The sequence below is a fragment of the Eptesicus fuscus genome, chromosome 12, assembly GCF_027574615.1.
Source record: "Eptesicus fuscus isolate TK198812 chromosome 12, DD_ASM_mEF_20220401, whole genome shotgun sequence".
NCBI classification, from domain to species: domain Eukaryota; kingdom Metazoa; phylum Chordata; class Mammalia; order Chiroptera; family Vespertilionidae; genus Eptesicus; species Eptesicus fuscus.
The window spans coordinates 74,593,403-74,613,654 of NC_072484.1; the positions used below are offsets into that span (position 1 = coordinate 74,593,403).

A 20,252-nucleotide genomic window follows, 5' to 3' on the forward strand; every position below is an offset into this window, starting at 1 on the left:
AACTTACAAAATATTTTTAAACAAAAAATAAGCTATTTTAAAGTATGCAAGCAATGAGATTAGAGTGAATTGTCTCAGAAGCTAAATGGCCAGACTTCCTCCAACAGATTTTAATTATTTTGATAGTTTTCCCCAAATGAAGACTTGCAGTAGCCATTTTAAGTAAACTAGAGCAGCTCTTTTATCTTCATTGTAAGCTTCAGACCCTAAATAAAGTATGAAGCTGGGCAGTGCAGTGTTTAATTTTCAAATTGGATTTTTCATTATGTCTTATGATAACTTTTTATTTTTATCAAGTTGCATCTCAGCCTTCTGCTTAGACTCAAGAAGATTTATGGCAAATGATCAGGTTGCTTATTTGGACAAACAAATGCAATAAGTCAGTTTACTATTTCAATATAATGTTATTAATAGAACACATTATTCTGTTCAATATTATGTTATCTTTAAAATTAAGTGGAACATTAGTGGCAATGAAACTAGTTTCAATCAATATATTCCTGTAATGAAACCTATTGTATAAGAAACTTTTCTTTTTAAGAAGGAAAAATGTCCTTAGCACAATTAACAAGTTCTGACTCTAGACATGGCATTTCACAACTTCTAAAGGCTACTTGTGCCCTAGCCGGTTTGGCCTGCTGACTGTAGTGTCTGGGTTCGATTCAGGTCAATGGCTTCTGTCTCTCCCCCTCCCTTCCCACTCTCTCTAAAAATCAATGGAAAAATATCCTCAGGTGAGGATTAACAACAACAACAACAACAAAAGACTATTTGGTAAGTTTTCTTTGCTTCTGTCTCAGTATTAAGGTAGTTCCTTGAAAGCTCCTCACAGGACTTAGAACATGATTGAAGAATTTAGTCACCACTTGCCCTGGCAGGGCCCCAAATGTGCTTCCATGAAATCGAGGTCAGAGAGAATTTTAAGAAAGGGAGAGCTGGTGACACTTAGGAGCAGAAGAAATTTATCAAGAGTATTAAGAAATTTATGGATGAAAATGAGTAATGAATGAAAAATTAGTAATATTCAGATTATGTAGATTTTAATTTTTGAAACTCATGTAATAATCAACTTCCTGGTATTGGAGTCCTGATTTAGACCCTCAGTCAACCACTATATTTCCAATTGAAATTTCTTAGAATGACGGTCTTAACATTAAAGGTGGCTGAAGCCTCAGGATGACATTACAGGCTTAGAGGCCTACACTGAACAGCCTGGAAGGCTGTTTCAGTTGCAATTTGTTTGTTTGTTTGTTTGTTTATGTTGCTAATCCTCACCCAAGAATATTTTTCCATTGATTTTTAGAGAGAGTGGAAGGGAGAGGGAGAGACAGAGAGACAAACATCTGTGTGAGAGAGACACATTGATTAGTTGCCTCCCGCAAGCGCCCCAACCTGGAGTGGGGATGGAGCCTGCAACTGAGGTACGTGCCCTTGACTGGAATCAAACCCAGTACCCTTCAGTCCGTTGGGCCAACTCTCTATCTACTGAGCCAAACTGGCTACAGCTCTGTTGCAATTTAGATAGCAAAGTGCCTTTTAAAAGGCTGCTATTGCCCTAACCGGTGTGGCTCAGTGGATAGAGCATCGGCCTACGGACTGAGGGGTCCTGGGCGTGTACCTTGGTTGCGCGCACATCTCCAGTAGGGGGTGTGCAGGAGGCAGCTGATCGATGCTTCTCTTTCATCGATGTTTCTAACTCTCTATCCCTTTCCCTTTCTCTCTGTAAAAACTCAATAAAAGATATATTTTTTTAAAGGCTGCTATTCAGTAATACAGTGTGGAAATAAATACTTTTGGATGTTAACTTGCATACATTGTCCAATGGGAAACTCTTTAAAAGTACATTATGGGTACTTTTGCTTGATACACGGTCACATGGCAGTTTAAGAAATCTGGAGACTAGTCAGATTCCCAAGTTCGCTCCATCGCTTCTGCCATTTTATATGTTTAACTGACTGTAACAAATAGAGATGTTATTGTACTATGGCTTTGTTCTCATTAAATTTTGTTATGAGATTTATGTTAAAATGAAAAAATATTTATGAAAATCTAAGCCATCATACATATTCTGTTGGTTTAGGATAAAGTTTCCTAGCCCATCAGGCAAATAATTTTAATATATTGCCGAACAACTCTAATAGCAAACAAGTGAGCTCTGCATTCACAAGAGTGACACTGTTAGCATTCTCTAAAGTCACACACTCCTCCTCCAGAAACTTAAGTGCAAGTGATTGTCATATTTTTCATACCCATGGTAGACTTCCTAAAATTGGAATCTGCATTGGAGTAAAGCATAAGATAGCAGTAAACCTAAGTATAGTTTTTATCTTTCTTAGTTCCACCTCAAAGTTTTTATATGTTACATTTCTAAAGGAAGATTCATTTTTGTATTATGTCTATGAACACCTGTGAACTATTGAGTGTAGTTGGTCTACAGCTAATAATGATTGTGTATGGAGACTTTGGCAGTGGGTGGCAAGGAGCAATGACCATTTGGTTATCTTTGCAATGTCTTTATTTTTCTTCTTTTCCCCAACATTTTAATATAATCTATGTTTATGAGGGTTGTTTTTCTGTAGTTATTTTTTCTAGTAAAAGTTTTGTCTGGTTTTGATATAAGGTAATACTGGTATTTCTGGCTTCATTAAATGAATTGGAAATTCTTTTTCTGTTTATTATTATTATTATTATTATTATTATTATATGATTGATAGAATTTTACCACTGAAGCCATCATGGATGTTCTTTGTGGTAATGTTATTATTACTACTTTGATTTTTTTCATTTACGTGGAGGTATTAAGATTTACGTTTTTTGTCTTCAGTCAGTTTTGATAATTTCAGAAATTTGTCCATTTCACTTAAGTTGTCGTATATAGTAACAGAAAGTTGTTCATATTATTACTTTACTAGAGGCCCGGTGCACGAAATTCGTGCACGGAGGGGGGTTGTCCCTCAGCCCAGCCTGTACCCTCTCCAATCTCAGACCCCTCAAAGGATGTCCGACTGCCCGTTTAGGCCCGATCCCTAGGAAGGATCGGGCCTAAACGGGCAGTCGGACATCCCTCTCATAATCCAGGACTGCTGGCTCCCAACTGCTTGCCTGCCTGCCTTCCTGATTGCCCCTAACTGCTTCTGCCTGCCAGCCTGATCACCCCCTAATCACTCCCATGCCAGCCTGTTTGCCCCCAACTTCCCTCCTCTGCTGGCCTGGTCACCCCTAACTGCCCTCTCCTGCAGGGTTGATCACCTCCAACTGCCCTTCCTTGCAGGCCTGATCCCTCTCAACTGCCCTCCCTTGCAAGCCTGGTCCCTCTCAACTGCCCTCCCTTGCAGGCAGGGTGCCTCCCAACTGCCCTCCCTTGCAGGCCGGGTGCCTCCCAACTGCCCTCTCCTGCTGGCCATCTTGTGGTGGCCATCTTGTGTCCATATGGGGGCAGGATCTTTGACCACATGGGAGCAGCTATATTGTGTGTTGCAGTGATGATCAATCTGCATAGTTCTCTTTTATTAGATAGGATAGAGGCCTGGTACAGGGGTGGGGGCCAGCTGGTTTGCCCTGAAGGGTGTCCCTGATCAGGGTGAGGTTCCCTTGGGGCATGGGGCGGCCTGAGTGAGGGGCCTGTGGTGGTTTGCAGGTGGGCCACGCCCCCTGGGATGCAAGCGGAGACCCTGGTATCTGGAATTTATTTTCCTTCTACAACTGAAACTTTGTAGCCTGGAGCAGAGCCAAGCCTGGGGCTCCCTCCGAGGCCCGAATCCATTTGTGTTGGGGTTATAATTGAAACTTTGTTGCCTTAAGCGGGTGGGCCCGGCCAGGGTGTGCAGAAAGCTTTGCTACCCCTGTTGCTGGCGGCAACCCTGGCCTGCTCTCTCAAGCTCCATTCTGCCGCCATTTGTTTGAATTTGTTTACCTTCTATAATTGAAACTTTGTAGCTTGAGTGGAGGCTTAGGCCTGCAACGGCTGTCAGAAAGCTTGGCTTCCTCTGTTACCTAGGGAACCTTGCTCTCTGTGGCTATAGCCATCTTGGTTTGGGTTAATTTGCATACTCGCTCTGATTGGATGGTGGGCGTGGCTCGTGGGCGTGGCTTCTGGGTGTGTCGGAGTTATGGTCAATTTGCATATTTGTCTATTATTAGATTAGATTAACTTGTCTGTGGCATCTGTATTTGTGTGCTCCTTTATTTCCTTATATGAATTAAATTTAACTCTTAATAAAAATAAACATTGACTTCACACAATGAAAGATGCTCTTATCAGATACATCTTATGTGCCTTTTTTATGATACATTGCTTTGTGAAAAGTCTGTTAATACCCTGAAAGGACAGAGAAATGAAATGCATTTAGTGATAGATTAATAATTCTCTGCATCTCAAAAGTTTATGTGATCTTTTGTCATAAATACATTTAGACTTGAAATAAAAGCAATTTCAGATAAACTGAGAGGTAGAAAATTTAATCAACCCTTTTGAACAAAAGAACTGAATGAGGTACATCTGGTACTGTGCAGGATTAAAAGATACGATGAAAGTAATGGATATAAAATATGAATAAAGGGGAGAGGGGAAAGAGTGAAAAGAACTCCAAATGTATTTTTCTTGTGTTAGTTACATATAGACCACACAGTCAGAGACCTTTAAGAAAAGGATAATTTATGGACAGAAGATACTTATTTTATTTTATTTATTTATTTTTTTAATATATTTTTATTGATTTTTTACAGAGAGGAAGGGAGAAGGATAGAGAGTTAGAAACATCAATGACAGAGAAACATCGATCAGCTGCCTCCTGCACATCCCCTACCGGGGATGTGCCCTCAACCAATGTACATGCCCTTGACCGGAATCGAACCTGGGACCTTCCAGTCCGCAGGCCGACGCTCTATCCACTGAGCCAAACCGGTTTTGGCCAGAAGGTACTTATTTTAATGGGAAAGAATTATTTGTTCCACAAAAGGAGGAAGAGTGATAGCTGTCTAGGTATAGGCCAGTCATACCTAAGGGAGGCCAGAGCAGGAATGGAAATTGTGTGCAGCCTATTGTACGAAGTAAGGAAACAAAAACATCCGAACTGGACATTGACATCCCACAGCCCGATGGAGTCTACCCATGAAGTCAGGAGGCACGTGCCAGTGCAGCGGTTCTCAGAATGTGCCCCAGAGCAGGAGCATCAGCGTCACTGGGCACTGCTTAAACAAATGCACATCCTCAGGCCCCAGCCCACTCCTGCTGAGCATTTTAATAAGCCCTCCAGGTGATTCTCATCAACACTGAAGTGAGAACCTTGTGCTGGTGTGATGGAAATAGTGTCATCTCTTGATCAGACTGCTGGTGAGTCCTATCACCTGCAGTTTTATAAGCAAATTTCCCCAAATTATCTTCTCAGTACAGGTCTGTTAGAAATAGTTTCTATCTAAGAAATGATCGATGCGCTTAAGCACACAGTGCTAGGAAACCAGGAGCATCTATGAGGTAGAAAATGAGCCGAATTCATCTTACCCAGGTCTCTCCCTTTGTCATCACTTTTACCCATTCTTATATTATGTGCTTGTGATTTTGTGTTGATAAAAGGATTTAAACTAATATCGGTTTAGAGCGAGATCATCAAATAAGCTATTTTAGCACAAAAATGAGTCCTTTAAGCGTAAAATCCTTTTTAAAGAAACCAGTTTGAAATGTACTAAAGTGATTTTTTTTTAATATAGCTTTTCCTGGCTTAAGAGTTGCTCTTTAGTCTCTCTCCCCTCCTCCTCACTGCTTCCCTCTCAACTTCTCCATGACACTTAGCTTTTCCCCTGCCTTTTCCTCACAGTGTGCCTGAGAAGAGAGAATCTGTGTTTAGAGTCAGGTTTGGGTTTACAAATGTCAGGAAGGTCTCATTTTAATGGCCTGCTTCTCTTTGCCCAGTAATGCCAAAAAAAAAAAAAAAAAAAAAAGTGTCACCTATTTTGTAAGTATTTGATTTCCGGTGTGCTTGGTGCTGCCTAGAAACTTTGTTCAGAGTAGTTTCTGGAGAGTGTTGAAAGATAATATTGTTTGTAACAATTAAGGACAGTTCCTTCCTGCGCCCTGAAGTAGGCTGATTTAGCACTTTCATAGTCAAGTCAGTCAGCATTCACAATTGTTTATTTATAGTTTGAAGAAGTATGTCAAATCTCTTATGTATTAGCAGCCGTACTGTACACCGGACACCCATTACACCAGCCTGAAAAGTATTAACTGGGCGGAATTCTAATACTGATTATGGAAGTAATTTATATGTGAGGCAGAACTTCTAGGTCCAAGCTTCTCAGGAGGAGGCAGCTTGCCCTGTCCTTTCTGTAAGACAAAGTTTTTGTCCGCAGATTAATCAAAAGCACACTGATTGTGGTGCCATTTAAATCACTAGATGATTAGGACTTAGCTAATAAGCCTGATTGACCTGATGCTGTCTCTGACTATTGAAGTTGTGTCCATCTTTGTAGGTGACACTGATTTGTGGAAGCCCTTTCCATACAATTCGTTTGGACACATCACCTGTGCTGAACAGATGTTGGCATTTTGGCATGCAGATATCCCATACAACTAGAGCTGATTAGTTCTTGTTGAGACATGCAGAAACCTGAAGACTGTGCTCACAGGCACCTGCTTTCTGTGTGGAGTCATTGCCTGGGCTGGCCTCCTGCTTTAAGTGCCTGAGTCCGCTCCTTCCTTCCCGCATGAAAAGTGCCATTTGTGTTGTTTCCACACAAAACCCATCTCTCCCCTCCACTGCAGTGTTTTAGGACAGTCTTCTGTGAGCAGGGCTTCTCTTAATTTCTAGACTTAGTCTAGATTAAAGAACAAAAAGGCTGTTGCAAGTAATAAAACAGCTTAAATAATCTTCTGCCTCATGACTACAGCCAAAATATGCCCCAAAATTATACAGTACACAATACCTCAGTGATTTTTAGACACTAAAGAAATCGTGTATTATAAATATTGTTGCAGTAATTTTTCTTTTGAATTTTCATCATCACTCACTTAATAGCAGTGAAGCAAGCAACATCTGGCCACTATTTGAAAAGCTTGTCATTTCTGTTGTCATTATAGTTAACTTTATCTCTTTACACCTGTTTTCTGCAAACTGTATTATTCACTATTTTTATATTGTCATAAGTATATAGGGCTCTCTGCAATAAATCTCTCCTTATATCAAATTAATTTTCAGCCAATAGGTTCTAAAGGCCCAGTGAAACAAGATAAAGTTGAAGTGTGGATCTCCCATATGAATGACACTTGCCTATCAGAACAGAAGGGGTTTTATAAAGATGGCAGAAATCCTGAGGCAAATACAAGAGGTGGAAAGGATTCATTTAGCCTCTATCATCCACCCCAATTATTCATTAAACAGCTGTACTTTTATTGTCTTACTAGAGGCCCGATGCACGAAGATTCGTGCAACAGTGGGCCTTCCTTCCCCTGGCTGCTGGCACCAACTTCACTCTGGAGAGAGCCGCCTTTCCGCTTTCCCACGCAGCCCAGAGGCCGCAAGCATCCCACCCCGCCCCCAGCCACTTGGTGCCTGTGTATGCAAATTAACCTGCCATCTTTGTTGGGTTAATTTGCATACTCCTGGTTGGCTGGTGGGCATCGCGAAGGTATGGTCAATTTGCATCTTACTCTTTAATAGTGTAGATACCACTTACAGATGACCTCATAACCTATTTGTTTACTTGTTTGTTTGTCTCTTTCCACTAGAATATGAGTTTTCATTAAAGCAGGCTCTTTATATTCACTGATGATTCCATAGTACCTAGAACAGTGCTTTATACATGGTGTGCATTCAAAAAGTGTTAGTGAATGAATGTTGTCTTTTTTGTTATAAAATTCACCCATTTTAAGTGTACAACTCAGTGATTTTGGTAGATCTACAGAGTTCTGCAATCAATACTAAGTCAGTTTTGTAACATTTTTAATCAGTGTTGATCCATTAAATACTGTGCCTGCTTAAGGATACCTTGTGTCCAATTACATTCATTTCTATTACTACCCTCAGCTGTAGGCAACCACTAATATGTTTTTTGTCTCTATGGACTTGCCTTTTCTGGGCCTTTCCCATGTATGGGGTCATACAGTAGATAGCCATTTGGTTTTTACCAACTTACTCCCTCAGGACTGGAAGAAAAATCTTTCACTTTCTTTTTTAATGAATAGTTTCACTAAGTAATAGAATTATTTTTTATTGAAAAGTTATTTGTAAGTCTTATTATTGTCTCCTTGAAGGTAATAATGTTAGCATTTGAGAAATTTTCATTTGTCCTTGGTTTTCGGCAATTTTACTATGATTTGCTCTAGGTGTAGCTCTATTTATATTTATCCTTCTTTGTAGTCACACAGCCTATTAAATTTGTGGCTTGATACAGTTTTGAAAAATTCTCTACATTATCTGTTTATTATTTCTTCCTCGTCTTTCTTTTTCCCTTCCCTGGTACTGTAATTACATGTATTTTAGGCTTTTGTCATCATGTCCCTATATTTTTTATATTTTTCCATTCTTTTACATCCATCTTTTCATGTTAGTCTTGATATTCTCTGCTGACGTTTATTTCAGTTCACCAGTTGCCTCCTCAGATACATGTTATCTGCTAAGTTTTTTTATTTTATTTATTGTATCCTCATTCTTAACATTTCCATTTGATTTTTTCTAGTTTTTTTTCTCTACAGTATTCTTTATAATACCATTTAGTATCTTACTCACATAAATAATAATTACTAGTACTTTAAAGTCCATGTTTGAAAGAATGCCAATATCTAAATCTCGTGGCTCTATTTCTATTATCTCTTTTCCCTCTTAACTCTATTTTTACTTTTTTGTTTGCTTACGTATTTTTCATTGAATGTTAGACATTGTCTATGAAAAAAAAAAAAAAGCTGGACATGATATGGATCTCTGTTTGATGTTATCTTTCTCCAGAGAGAATTTGCTTTTTCCCTGTGCAGGCTGTTAGCATTGATTCATATGCCCTTAACCCAGTCCAGGACTGAGTGGAGTTGAAGTTCAGCTTTAATATGTACATGGGCTTTTCTGTTTCATTTTTTACTGCTTACTTTTCAGGGGTCTTAATTGAAAGCCTGAGGTTTTTGACAGGACCTCTCTTTCTTGGCAGGCTCTGAAATTCGAATTTTGTTTCCAACGCTATGAGATAACTTAAAGTTCTTCTCAGCCAGCACTTCCTAATTTAGAATGTCTTGAACAGAAACATGACAACTAATGTCAAGCTGTCTTTTCCTGTCTTCCTTCTATCTGGAATCTTGGCCCCTTCATGTTCTCGCTACCTTAGTAACACTTCAGTGCTTTCAAACAGATTTTTAAAAATATTTTGTCCTCATAATTATTCATAAAGGGAGGTTGACAGAAACACTAATCCACAGTGGATTCTGACCAACCTTTTTGAGAATGGAGGCACTGGCCCTTGAAGAAATTATGGAGTACTTAATCAACGAATTCTAGAAAGGTTGTTGGTGCCTGCCTCCTTCTGTAGTTCCTTTTATGCCTTGGCCAGGCATCTACCCTCTACCTAGTTCCCTTGCTTTCCAAAGGTCATTCAACATAATGTGTAGATATGAACACTTGAATTTTAATTGTCATTTTAGTTTGTTAGTGTTTTGGCCTGTGGTACTCCTTTCTTCTTTGTCTTTTATAATTACCCCATATAAATTTCATGTCTGATTCCTTTAGATACTGAGAACAGATTCTCTTGTTTTTGATTACCGTACTTTATTTTCTTCCAACTGCCCACCTTTTGGCTCATTGGCCATCTCCTGTATTAGGTAGGCATATAAAATTTAAAGTCAAACTTTTTTTTTTCTCATTGATTTTAGAGAGAGAGAGGAAGTAGGAGGGGAGGGCGGTAGAGAAAGAGAAATATCATGTATGGTTGTCTCCCACACATGCCCCAACTGGGATGGAACCTGCCACCTTCTGGTGTATGGGACGACACTCCAACCAACTGAGCCACACCGGCCAGGGCTAAAGTGAAACTTCTTTAACATAGCATTTACACCATTTGTCCTATGGTACCTACTGAGCATTTTGGCTTTATCCATTTCCCATCACACTGTTCACAATGCTTTGGACCACTTAGAGGTCACCATACATATTCATTTTCACAATCTCTATTCTCTACCCATATTTCGCCTTCTACCTGAAATATCTTACCCTGCACATGCAGCACATCCTCACACATACCTTTATCATTAATAAACTCCAATCTGTCTTCCAGAATTTAGTTTAAATTTCTCCTCTATTATGAAAACTTCCCAGCTTTCCCCCCACCCTGCTAAAGGCAAAACCAATCTCACTAATACTCCTCAACTCTTCGTAGACCTTATCACATAAAATGTTTTTCCCCTTAGCCAAAATCTGAGGGCCATAGACCTTATCACATAAAATGAATCCCTGGCAGCTGGCACAGTATCTGGCAGATACTTCCAGATCTTCATCCTGCCTGCCCTCCCCAAGGTGGCAACCTATACTTCTAGATAAAATTATAGAGTGGAAAGATATACTGAAGGTGTTTATTCATAGTATTTTGTTTGCATATACTTTTCCCTTCTATTGTTAGACAGATATATAAGACTTGTCTTTTAGCTATAGAAGATGTGTCCATTTCTATATTTTTCCATATAATGACTTAAGAAAAAGTAATTATTCCTCCCAAAATGTTTGTCGTCCTAACCTTTTCTTCTCACATTTAGCACCAGAGCAGCTCCTTGAAGTATGGAACAGAGGGAAACAAGTTTATTTTAAGCATTTTTCAAATAGTTCTAGGACTCTATTTGTTTTGGAGTATCATTTTACATATTGAATAACACTATTAACTGAAAAAGGATTTATGGGGAAACTGCCCCAGAGACCTAACATGACTCGCCAAAAATAATAGCACTCCTAAGTAGCAGCACCGGAATTCTAATCAAGGTCTTTTGACCTGGCCCTGGCAGATCTGGTCCAGTGGATAGAGCGTTGGCCTGTGGACTGAAGGGTCCTGGGTTCAATTCCGATCAAGGGCACATGCCCGGGTTTCGGGCTCGATCCGCAGTAGGGGGCGTGCAGGAGGCAGCCAATCAATGATTCTATCTCATCATTGATGTTTCCATCTCTCTCTCCCTTCCTCTCTGAAATCAATAAAATAATTTCTTTTTTTTTTTAAGGTCTTTTGACCTGAATTCAAGTTTATGATCAGTGATTCCATGCTTTCTTTTCATTTTTATAGCAACTCAACAAATTCCAACTTTCAGGAAATGTAGTAATTGATTGAAGAATATGAGTTTTAGCCTTTTCTGAGACTGGTAGTTGCTGTTAAAATTTTTGGCAGGCCTGTGATGTACATACCCTACAGCTGGTATTGCATTTGGTGTCTGTTGCTAGTATTCTGTCATTTATACATTACTGTGTGCGTATATTCTTTTAAAACTCATAATTACTGACTTTAATGTCTTTTAGATTTAATATTCCTAAGTTGTGCTACAATCCCTATGGGAACTAGAATAAGTTATTAGAGCCTTGCAAATGTGTTTGCTGCATTCTGTTATTTTTCTCTTCCACTGATGGCCCACAGCTTCAGCTGAGAGGTAGAGAAGCTTAAACCTCTAGGGCCCATTAGATTTAACTTGTTTACTGCATTGATATCTATATGTTAAATGACAAGAGAGTTCAGGTTATTGAATAATTTAAAATTCAGCTCTAATTGGTGTCATGTGACCTAGAAAAGGCCATGGATGACGCCAGGAGCATGCTGTGAATTTCTTATAAATAATTCATAAATTAGATGATTCATTTGCCTGGTTCTGTTGGTAAATGCAAAAGTTTGTAAGTTATAACTGATGATATAACACCTGTAAGTATTTAGTTCATAACACTGGAAGGTAATCTACCTTGATGATCTTCTAGCAAAATCTGCCAGTATAGGAGAGTTAATTGCACTGGGGAGAATGAACATTTATTCAGGATGAGACTTTGGCAAAACATACAGTGCAGCTGTTGCATTACGTAGCTCTGTCAGCTTGATAACTGGTTCATGTAAGCCTGACTTTAAAAGATGCAGCACGTCGTTCGGGCCTTACTTCCCATTAACTCAAAATGTTCTGCAGCCAATGCAATGACCTGCCCCACACACAGTAATTTAGGGTGTCCTAGAAAGGTGTATACACACTGTCTGTAGGTTCTGTTACTTTTTGGAAATGAAATGTATTTTAATAAACTCTGCCTTTATAGTTATTCAATGTGTGTATACATTTTGGGGGGGGACACCTGACATTTATTTAGGTCTTGAATTTCTGACCTCTCAATAAAATGAAGAGCACAGGGGAAAATTTTAAAGTTACAAAATTGAGATTTTCATTCTTATAATGCTATCAGTGGGAATATGAGGATTGTTAGCAAGGTGCTTGCCATGATAGTAAATTATTATTTGTTGTCAAAGGAATTACCAATAAGACCTATTGGTACTATTGACTAATCCTGTGATTAACATCTCATAAGTACATTGTAAGTAATCACTTCCTCATTGTGCAAAGGAAATAACCTGTTGCAAGAAATAATAACTGCAGTTTAGTTCAAATCTCTCCTTTTGGCTCTAAAGCAGAGACTTGCCTGTAAAAATGATTTTCAGAAACTTATAAAACATCACTGCTTTCTTGTTGATGGCATTTCACAAAGCAGCACTGCAGTCGTTATTTACAGAATGCGAGAGCATGGGAAGACCCTGGATTACCATAGGAATAGTATGTGATTTTGTGTGTTCATGTATATGCTTACACCCCTGCGTGTACATGCATATATGTATACAGGGTCATATACATGTTTATCAACATATTTATTTCCTATGCAGTCTATTTAAAAATATGCCATATTTTAGAAAGTAAGGTGTGTTCAGGAGGCAGTCTATTGATGTTTCTTTCATCAATTTTTCTATCCCTCTCTCTTCCTCTTTCTCTCTGAAATCAATAAAACATATTTTTTATCTGTGTCCCTGCATACAAGTTCTTTGGTTGATCTCTTCCCTCCCATCCCCACCTAATTTCTGAGATTTGACAGTCTGTTCCATGCTTTTATGTCTCTGGATCTATTTTGTGCATCAGTTTACTTTGTTCATTAAATTACACATATGAATGAGATGTGAAGGCCAGTGGGGAGGTTGTGGGGGGCGGTGTCTAAAAAGGGTCAATGGGGAGAATAGGAGACATATATAATACTCTCAACAATAAAGATTTTAAAAAACAAAAAATAAATAAAATAAAGCTAATAATCATAAAAATGCACATATGTAAATAATGTTAAGGAACAAAAGTCAGAATCTAAAATAATACATATATGCTATCTATTGTTATGTTAATCATACATGTATTAGAAAATATATGATAATGTAAAACAGTTGATTTAACTTTCTGAAACAGTAAAAAATGTATCTGTCAGTTTTAAAATATAATACTTCTATAAAAAGATAGTTTTCCATACAAAATAGCACACGATAAATGTTAAGTATTTGTGTTGACAGTAAGTGGTACTGAAGTCCACAGTAGGAACGCTTAATGTGGACTAGAGCTTCCTTTTCAGTGTGAAGTAAGGTTAATTTTTTTATGAGGCAGTTTGTTGTCAGTTTCGCCGTAGGCCTCGCTCCTTTTCTGCAGCTGTAATCTGCTCAGTGGCACCTGCGAGGTGTACAGGATGGCCTGTCCTCCTGAAGAGAACCAGGTCTCCTCCCCAGATGCCACTCATTCTCATTTTAATAGAATTCCTTTTGAATTGCTTTAGAAACTCAAAATCTTAAGAATCATTGTAGCCCTAACCAGTTTGGCTCAGTGGATAGAGTGTCAGCCTGCAGACTGAATGGTCCCAGGTTCGATTCCAGTCAAGGGCATGTACCTTGTTTGCGGGCACATCCCCAGTGAGGGGTGTGCAAGAGGTAGCTGATCAATGTTTCTCTCTCATTGATGTTTCTAACTCTGTCCCTCTCCCTTCCTCTCTGTAAAAAATCAATAAAATATATTTTAAAAAAAAGAATCATTGTAATAGCCATCTTTTATCCTAGAATAGGAAACATAGCATTGCTGTATATCTCTGTTAGTTGGCATTTTTTACCAATCAGTCATGATTTTCAACTGTTGCTAAGTAAACTGGTGGGATTTTATTCCCCTTCTGCTAGGGATCTCAATTATTTGTTCCTTCTGTGTCTCTAGAATAGATGAGCATCTCAACTGCTTATGAATTATTTACAAAGAAGTTCTGGTAAACTGAATAATGCCCCACCTGAAATTTGTCCATGTCCTAATTCCTGGAACCTGTCAGTGTCATTTTATATGGTATAAAGTACATTGTATGAAAAGAGACTGTACAGATGTGATTACGTTTAAGATCTTGAGATGAGGAAATGGTTCAGTATTCCCTGAGTGAACCCAATCTAATCAGAACAGTCCTTAGAAGAGGGATACAGAAACCCAGATATTCCATGATACAGAACAGTAGTTCTCAAAGTGGGTCCCAGAGCCTCAGTGGCAACAGCAGCACCTGTGACTTCTTACAAATGCAGGTTCTTCAGTTCTGCCCCAGACCTCCCGAAAGGGAAACTCTGGGCATGAAAGCCAGCAATTGACATTACACAAGCCCTCCAGGTGATTCTGATAGAAAAAGTTTGAGAATCAGGGTCTACACTAAGTTTTGTTCTCCCTGATAGAACAAGCTTGAGGCTAAAATGCTGGGAAAGCGCACTGTGACTGTCAAAGGTAATTTGCAGCTGCTTCCTTTCTGCCTGGGTTTTATCAGACTATAATCACTTGAACAACTTAATTGAAAAATCACTTATGTTTATAGCTGGAATTAAATGTTTTGTATTTAAATAACCACTTTTGATTAGAATCATATTTTGTTGAAAGTGTTGGTTTTATCTGTGTTCTGTAAAAATACTTATAAAAACTCATCAAATTTCTAGCGGTAACTTACATTCTATTAGTATAAGGTGAAAGGCTTTACATCAAATCTCATGCTGTGTAATGGCCAATCAAAGAGTATTTCAAAGAGTATTTAAGGTGGCTCAATGGATTTCCTGGCTTAGTATTCAAAACTAAACCTTTTAAGATATTAATATTTAATGCTATATTTTTTGCCTCTTCTCATCTCAAAGTTGATTTTATGTAGCCCTCATTATTTGCAACTCCTGAAATCTTGCTTAAGCAGCAAGTAGCAACACTTTCTTTTTCTCATCCTTATGGATTTACTTGAAATCTCGATTGTTTGAAAGTGGATTTAGCTTTGTGGCACGTGTTACTTTAGCTGTGTAAATACCAGCATTTGTTATTTAAGAAGATAAAACAGCTTTGTTTTGGTGAAAATATATCATTGATTTCTGAAAAGCCAAAAGAAACAACTCGTTTCATTGTGCTCCTATTTGACAAGTGGTCTTGTGGTTCCTTTTAGGTTCTCAATAGGAAGAGCACTCTCCCGTCTTCATCTGTGGAACTGGATGGTTCCTACTTGAGTGTAGCAAAACCACAAATCTACCATCAAACCAAGCAAAGGCCTAAAAACCAGGACTCAGCTTCCGAACCCCTTGTGGAGTTCAGAAATAATTCTTTGAAACCATCAGCCCTTCATTATCCCAAAGAGGATCCTGACATGATGCCATCAGAAACCAGAACATGTGATTATGGATCCGCAGGGAAAAAACTAGCAGATGTAGTCCCTACAGAGAAAGTTCCTTCAGAGGCATTGAAGATGAAGGAATGCCAGCACCTTAAGCCCACTTCGTCTAGACTGTGTTGTGCTGATAGACTTTCTGAAAATGCAGATCATGTTCCCGTTAGCCATCCTACAGACATGGCCCCTCAATATTCCAAGACACACCCGGAATCATGCCATTATTGTGGGCGTTCCTGGGCATCTCTGATGCATGGCCAAGAGGTACTGCAGCCCAGTGAAATTGATTTCAAAAAGCAGCTATCAGAAGATAGAAGGCAGCAACTTATGCTTCAAAAAATGGAGCTGGAAATTGAAAAGGAGCGCCTTCAGCATCTGCTGGCCAAGCAGGAGACAAAGCTACTCCTAAAACAGCAGCAGCTTCATCAGTCTCGCCTGGACTACAATTGGTGAGTCCTACCTGTTCTTTCAGCAGCGTCTGTAGCTTGGTGAGCACAGGATAAAATGACTCTGCATTACTGTAACAAATGTGTAGGAGCAGGTTCCTTGGGGTCTTAGCTTTCTCAGGATGAGGACAGACTATGACTACTAAGTAAATTCCACTGTCATCTTTGGAAGACTTGAAAGATTACCTTGTCTTCCAAAATGTTAGCTTAGAATATTTACTACTAAGGAGTGCAGTGTAATTTTTGCCAGATTCCAATGACAATATTTTTTAATGATATCACCATTACACAAAATCCTTTACTGTTTGATGTCATTGTAAAGAACATTAAGCATTAAGTAAAAGCTTGAGATTTCAGCATGTGGAATCCGATTGTAAAGAAGTATGATTAGCTGTCATCATTCCATATTTATGTCTCTCTGCCATAACATCCTATCTAATAAAAGGCTAATATGCAAATTGTCCCCCCGGGTGTTCGACTGGGAGACTGGGAGTTCAGTCGCTTACTATGACATGAGCCGACCACCAGGGGGTGGCGCAGAACATGTGGGAGACCAATGGTGGTGGTGGGGCACTGAGAGAGTGAGGGAAGGAGGAAGCAGGGAGGCCAGGAGGCTGGGAGGTGGGGAACCGCGCGGTGGCGGCATGCAGGTGGCGAAGAAAGGAGGAGGCGGGGATGGGGACGGAACCTGATTGGCCCTGATCGCTGGCCAGGCCTAGGGACCCTACCTGTGCACGAATTTTGTTCACCAGGCCTCTAGTAATATATAATAAACTAGAGGCCTGGTGCACGAATTTGTGCATGAGTGGGGTCCGGCCACCCGCCCCAGTGGAGGTCGATTGTGGCCAGGCCGGCGGGGGGGAGAGAGGATGCAGGAGGTTGGCTGCTGGCCACACCCCTAATCAGGGTGGGGGGGCCAGGCTGGCCACAGGGGAGGGGTCATGGGTGGTTTGCCTGCCAGCCCCGCCCCTGATTGGGGTGGGGGGGGGCTGGTCAGGGGGCAGGGCCTTGGGAGGTTGGTGGGGGGCTGATCAGGGCTCCGATATGGCCAGTTGGCCGCTGCAGTGTGTATCATAGCAACTAGTCATTCTGGTTGTTCTGTCATTCCGGTCGCTTGGCTTTTATATATATATATACTAGAGGCCCGGTGCCCGAAATTCGTGCACTGGGGTGGGGGTCCCTCAGCCTGACCTGCACCCTCTCCAATCTGGGAGCCCTCAGGGGATGTCCTACTGATGGCTTAGGCCCACTCCCCGTGGTTCTCTGCTCTCTGCGGACCTGCCTGCTTGACGCCACCGCAGGCCCTGGTGTCTGCTCTCTGTAAGGGCCTGCTTGTGCCTCGCTGCCGCGGCCAGGGGCAAGCAGGGCCCTGCTGTCTACTCGCTGCAGGGGCCCTGCTGTCTGCTTTCTGTGAGGGCATGCTTGCCCCCCGACGCCACGGCAAGGGGCATGCAGGGTCCGGCTGTCTGCTCGCTTCAAGGGCCCTGCTGTCTGCTCTCTGCGGGGCCTGCTTGCCCCTCTGTGCTGCAGTGAGGGGCAAGCAGCACCCTGCTGTGTGCTCGCTGTGGGGGACTGACACACACCACCAGGAGGCCGATGCTCAACGCAGGAGCAGTCCCCTGGTGGTCAGTGTGCTCCCACGGGGGGCGTGCTGCTCAGCCAGAAGCCAGGCTCATGGCTGGCAAGCGCAGCTGCGGCGGCAGGAGTCTCTCCCGACAACGCGGAAGTGCTACCAAGCAGTGGTGGCATGCACAGTGGGCCAAGATGAGCGTGAGCGGTGCCCAGCCCCAGCTCGGGCTCCTCCCTGGCTGCCTGCCTCTTGGTGCACTGCTACATCCCTTGGGGGATGTCCAACTGCCGGTTTAGATCAGGCCTAAACCAGCAGTCGGACATCCCCCAAGGGGGTCCCAGATTGCAAGACGGTGCAGGCCAGGCTGAGGGACCCCAACCCCCTGCATGAATCTGTGCACCGGGCCTCTAGTTTAAAAAATAAACAAGTAAATAAACTGTTCTTCCCTTAACAATTCTAACAGTTTTGGGTGAAGTTAAGGTTTCTAAATATAAGATTGTATCACCTGCAAACAGACAATTTTACTTTTTCCTTTCCAACAGTGATACCTTTTGTTATTCTTGTCTAATTGCTTTGGCTAGTATTTTCAGTATTATGTTGAATTGAAATGGCAGCTATGGATATGATGGTCAGAATCATTTTAATTAGTGTTATTATAATTTACACTTTAGACTCTGGTGACCAAAACACACTTACTTAAAAATGGATATGGGAAAGCTTTAAGTTTCTAGAGAAGAGATTTAAAGTGCTCTTAAAACATCTATAATGTTGAGTTTTTAAATTATATTCTAACCAACTCAGTCTTCCTCCACTCCTCTATAAGTAAAGAAAATTTAAATTATTATGAAACTGCTTTGTCTTTATTAATGTGTATTTAGTATTTTTTTATAGATTTTTAATTTGAAAATAATTGCTGGATAGTATAGCTATGAGAATGGTCTTTTAAGGATTAGCATTCAGTTTCTTAGGTTTCATGGGATAAAACTTTCTCTGAATTTATTTTTACAGGTTAAGAACTCAAGCTGTGTTTAACTCAAAAGAACTAATTGCTGATAACAAGCTTACTAAGCCCCGAGAACTCAACCTGGATATGAATGGGAGTGACTCTGGACCAAGGTAAACTCGGGCAGTGGGTCAAGGCAAGAATATGTAGGACATAGATATGAAGGATATGTTTGGTGTATAGTTAAATCTCCATATTGGTGAATCCAGCCTTCTGATCATATGAATAAATATATTCTCATTATAAAATTTTGAATATATATAGAAAAGTATAAAGAAGAAAATAAAAATTATTCCTATATTCCTACCATTCAGAAACAATCTTTTCAGCCCTTTTCCTGTTTTAATCTTTCTTTTATAATTACATATTCTATATTTAGTAATAGGGATTATGCTTATATAGAATTTTATTGTTTGCTTTTTTCACTATATCATATTTTCTGATGCCATTACATTTTTATGAAAACACAGTAATTTATTCACTCAACAAATATTTATGTGTGACATCTATTATTCAGTATTTATCTATAAGCCTGTTGTTGGATAATACAGGATTTTGCTATTATAATTATGCTTTGAAGACCCTTTCTATAAATAAATAATTTACTTTATCTCAGCCTAATTCCTTGATATAGATTCCTATAAGTGGACTGCTAGCTCAAAGTATATATGAATCTTTTAAGATTCTTTTTTTAAAATATATTTCTTTATGGATTTCAGAGAGAGAGGGAAAGGGAAAGATAGAAACATCAGTGATGAGAGAGAATCATTGATTGGCTGCCTCCTCCTCCCCCCCCCCTCGCCCCCCGCCCACTGGGGATCAAGCCCACAATCCAGGCATGTGCCCTGACCAGGAATCGAACCAATGACCTCCTGGTTCACAGGTCGATGCTCAACCACTGAGTCACACAGGCCGGGCATGAGCTGGGTTTTTATATTATACATTTTGTTTCATATTCCACCTTTTTTTTTTAATGAGTTTATTTAAGCCAAACTAATAACAGTGCTAGGAAGCAAGATCTCAAGTGCTTTTCCATATTCCATTTTATTTTTAATCAAACTTTGCTAAATTTCAAAAGAAAAATATTTTATTATAAAAAGTACAACATCCAAAAACACATCAAGAAATGACCTGTCATATTTCACTCCCCATTCTATTCCCTATTCTGATTGTCTTGGTTGAATTCATGTTAGTATCCTTCTATACCTTTCTTTATGCCTCCATATATGTACAATATCTATAAATATTTGAGATCAAACTGAACACATTACTTGTTAATTCCCACCCTCATCCCTCACTGAACAGTAGTACTTCATGGTCATCTATCAGATTTTTAAATGTAGAACTATGGTAAGCAGAATAATTGCCCCCAAAAGTGTCTGTGTCCTAATTCCTGGAACCTCTCAATATGTTACTTTACATGGTAAAGGGACTATGTAGATATGATGAAGGGATTAGACCTTGAGATGGGATGTTATCTTGGATTATCTGGGTGGCCTCAGTCTAATCACTTGAGTCCTGGGAACAGGGAAGGCTTTTCTTTCTGGATCAGAGAGATGAGATGGAAAGAGGAAGAAAGA

At 40.0% G+C, this 20,252-nt stretch overlaps 1 protein-coding gene across 3 annotated transcripts in view; it reads left to right on the forward strand.

Annotated features, from left to right (window-relative positions):
* The window catches only part of KIAA1328 (KIAA1328 ortholog), a 161,754-nt gene that overhangs the window by 79,264 nt on the left and 62,238 nt on the right, over window positions 1-20,252 (forward strand). For all 3 annotated transcript variants that reach the window (XM_028136362.2, XM_054723738.1, XM_054723739.1), the window contains 2 exons: window positions 15,435-16,102; window positions 18,678-18,785. In XM_028136362.2, coding sequence (XP_027992163.2) covers window positions 15,435-16,102; window positions 18,678-18,785 — 776 coding nt within the window. The remainder of the gene's footprint in view (window positions 1-15,434; window positions 16,103-18,677; window positions 18,786-20,252) is intronic.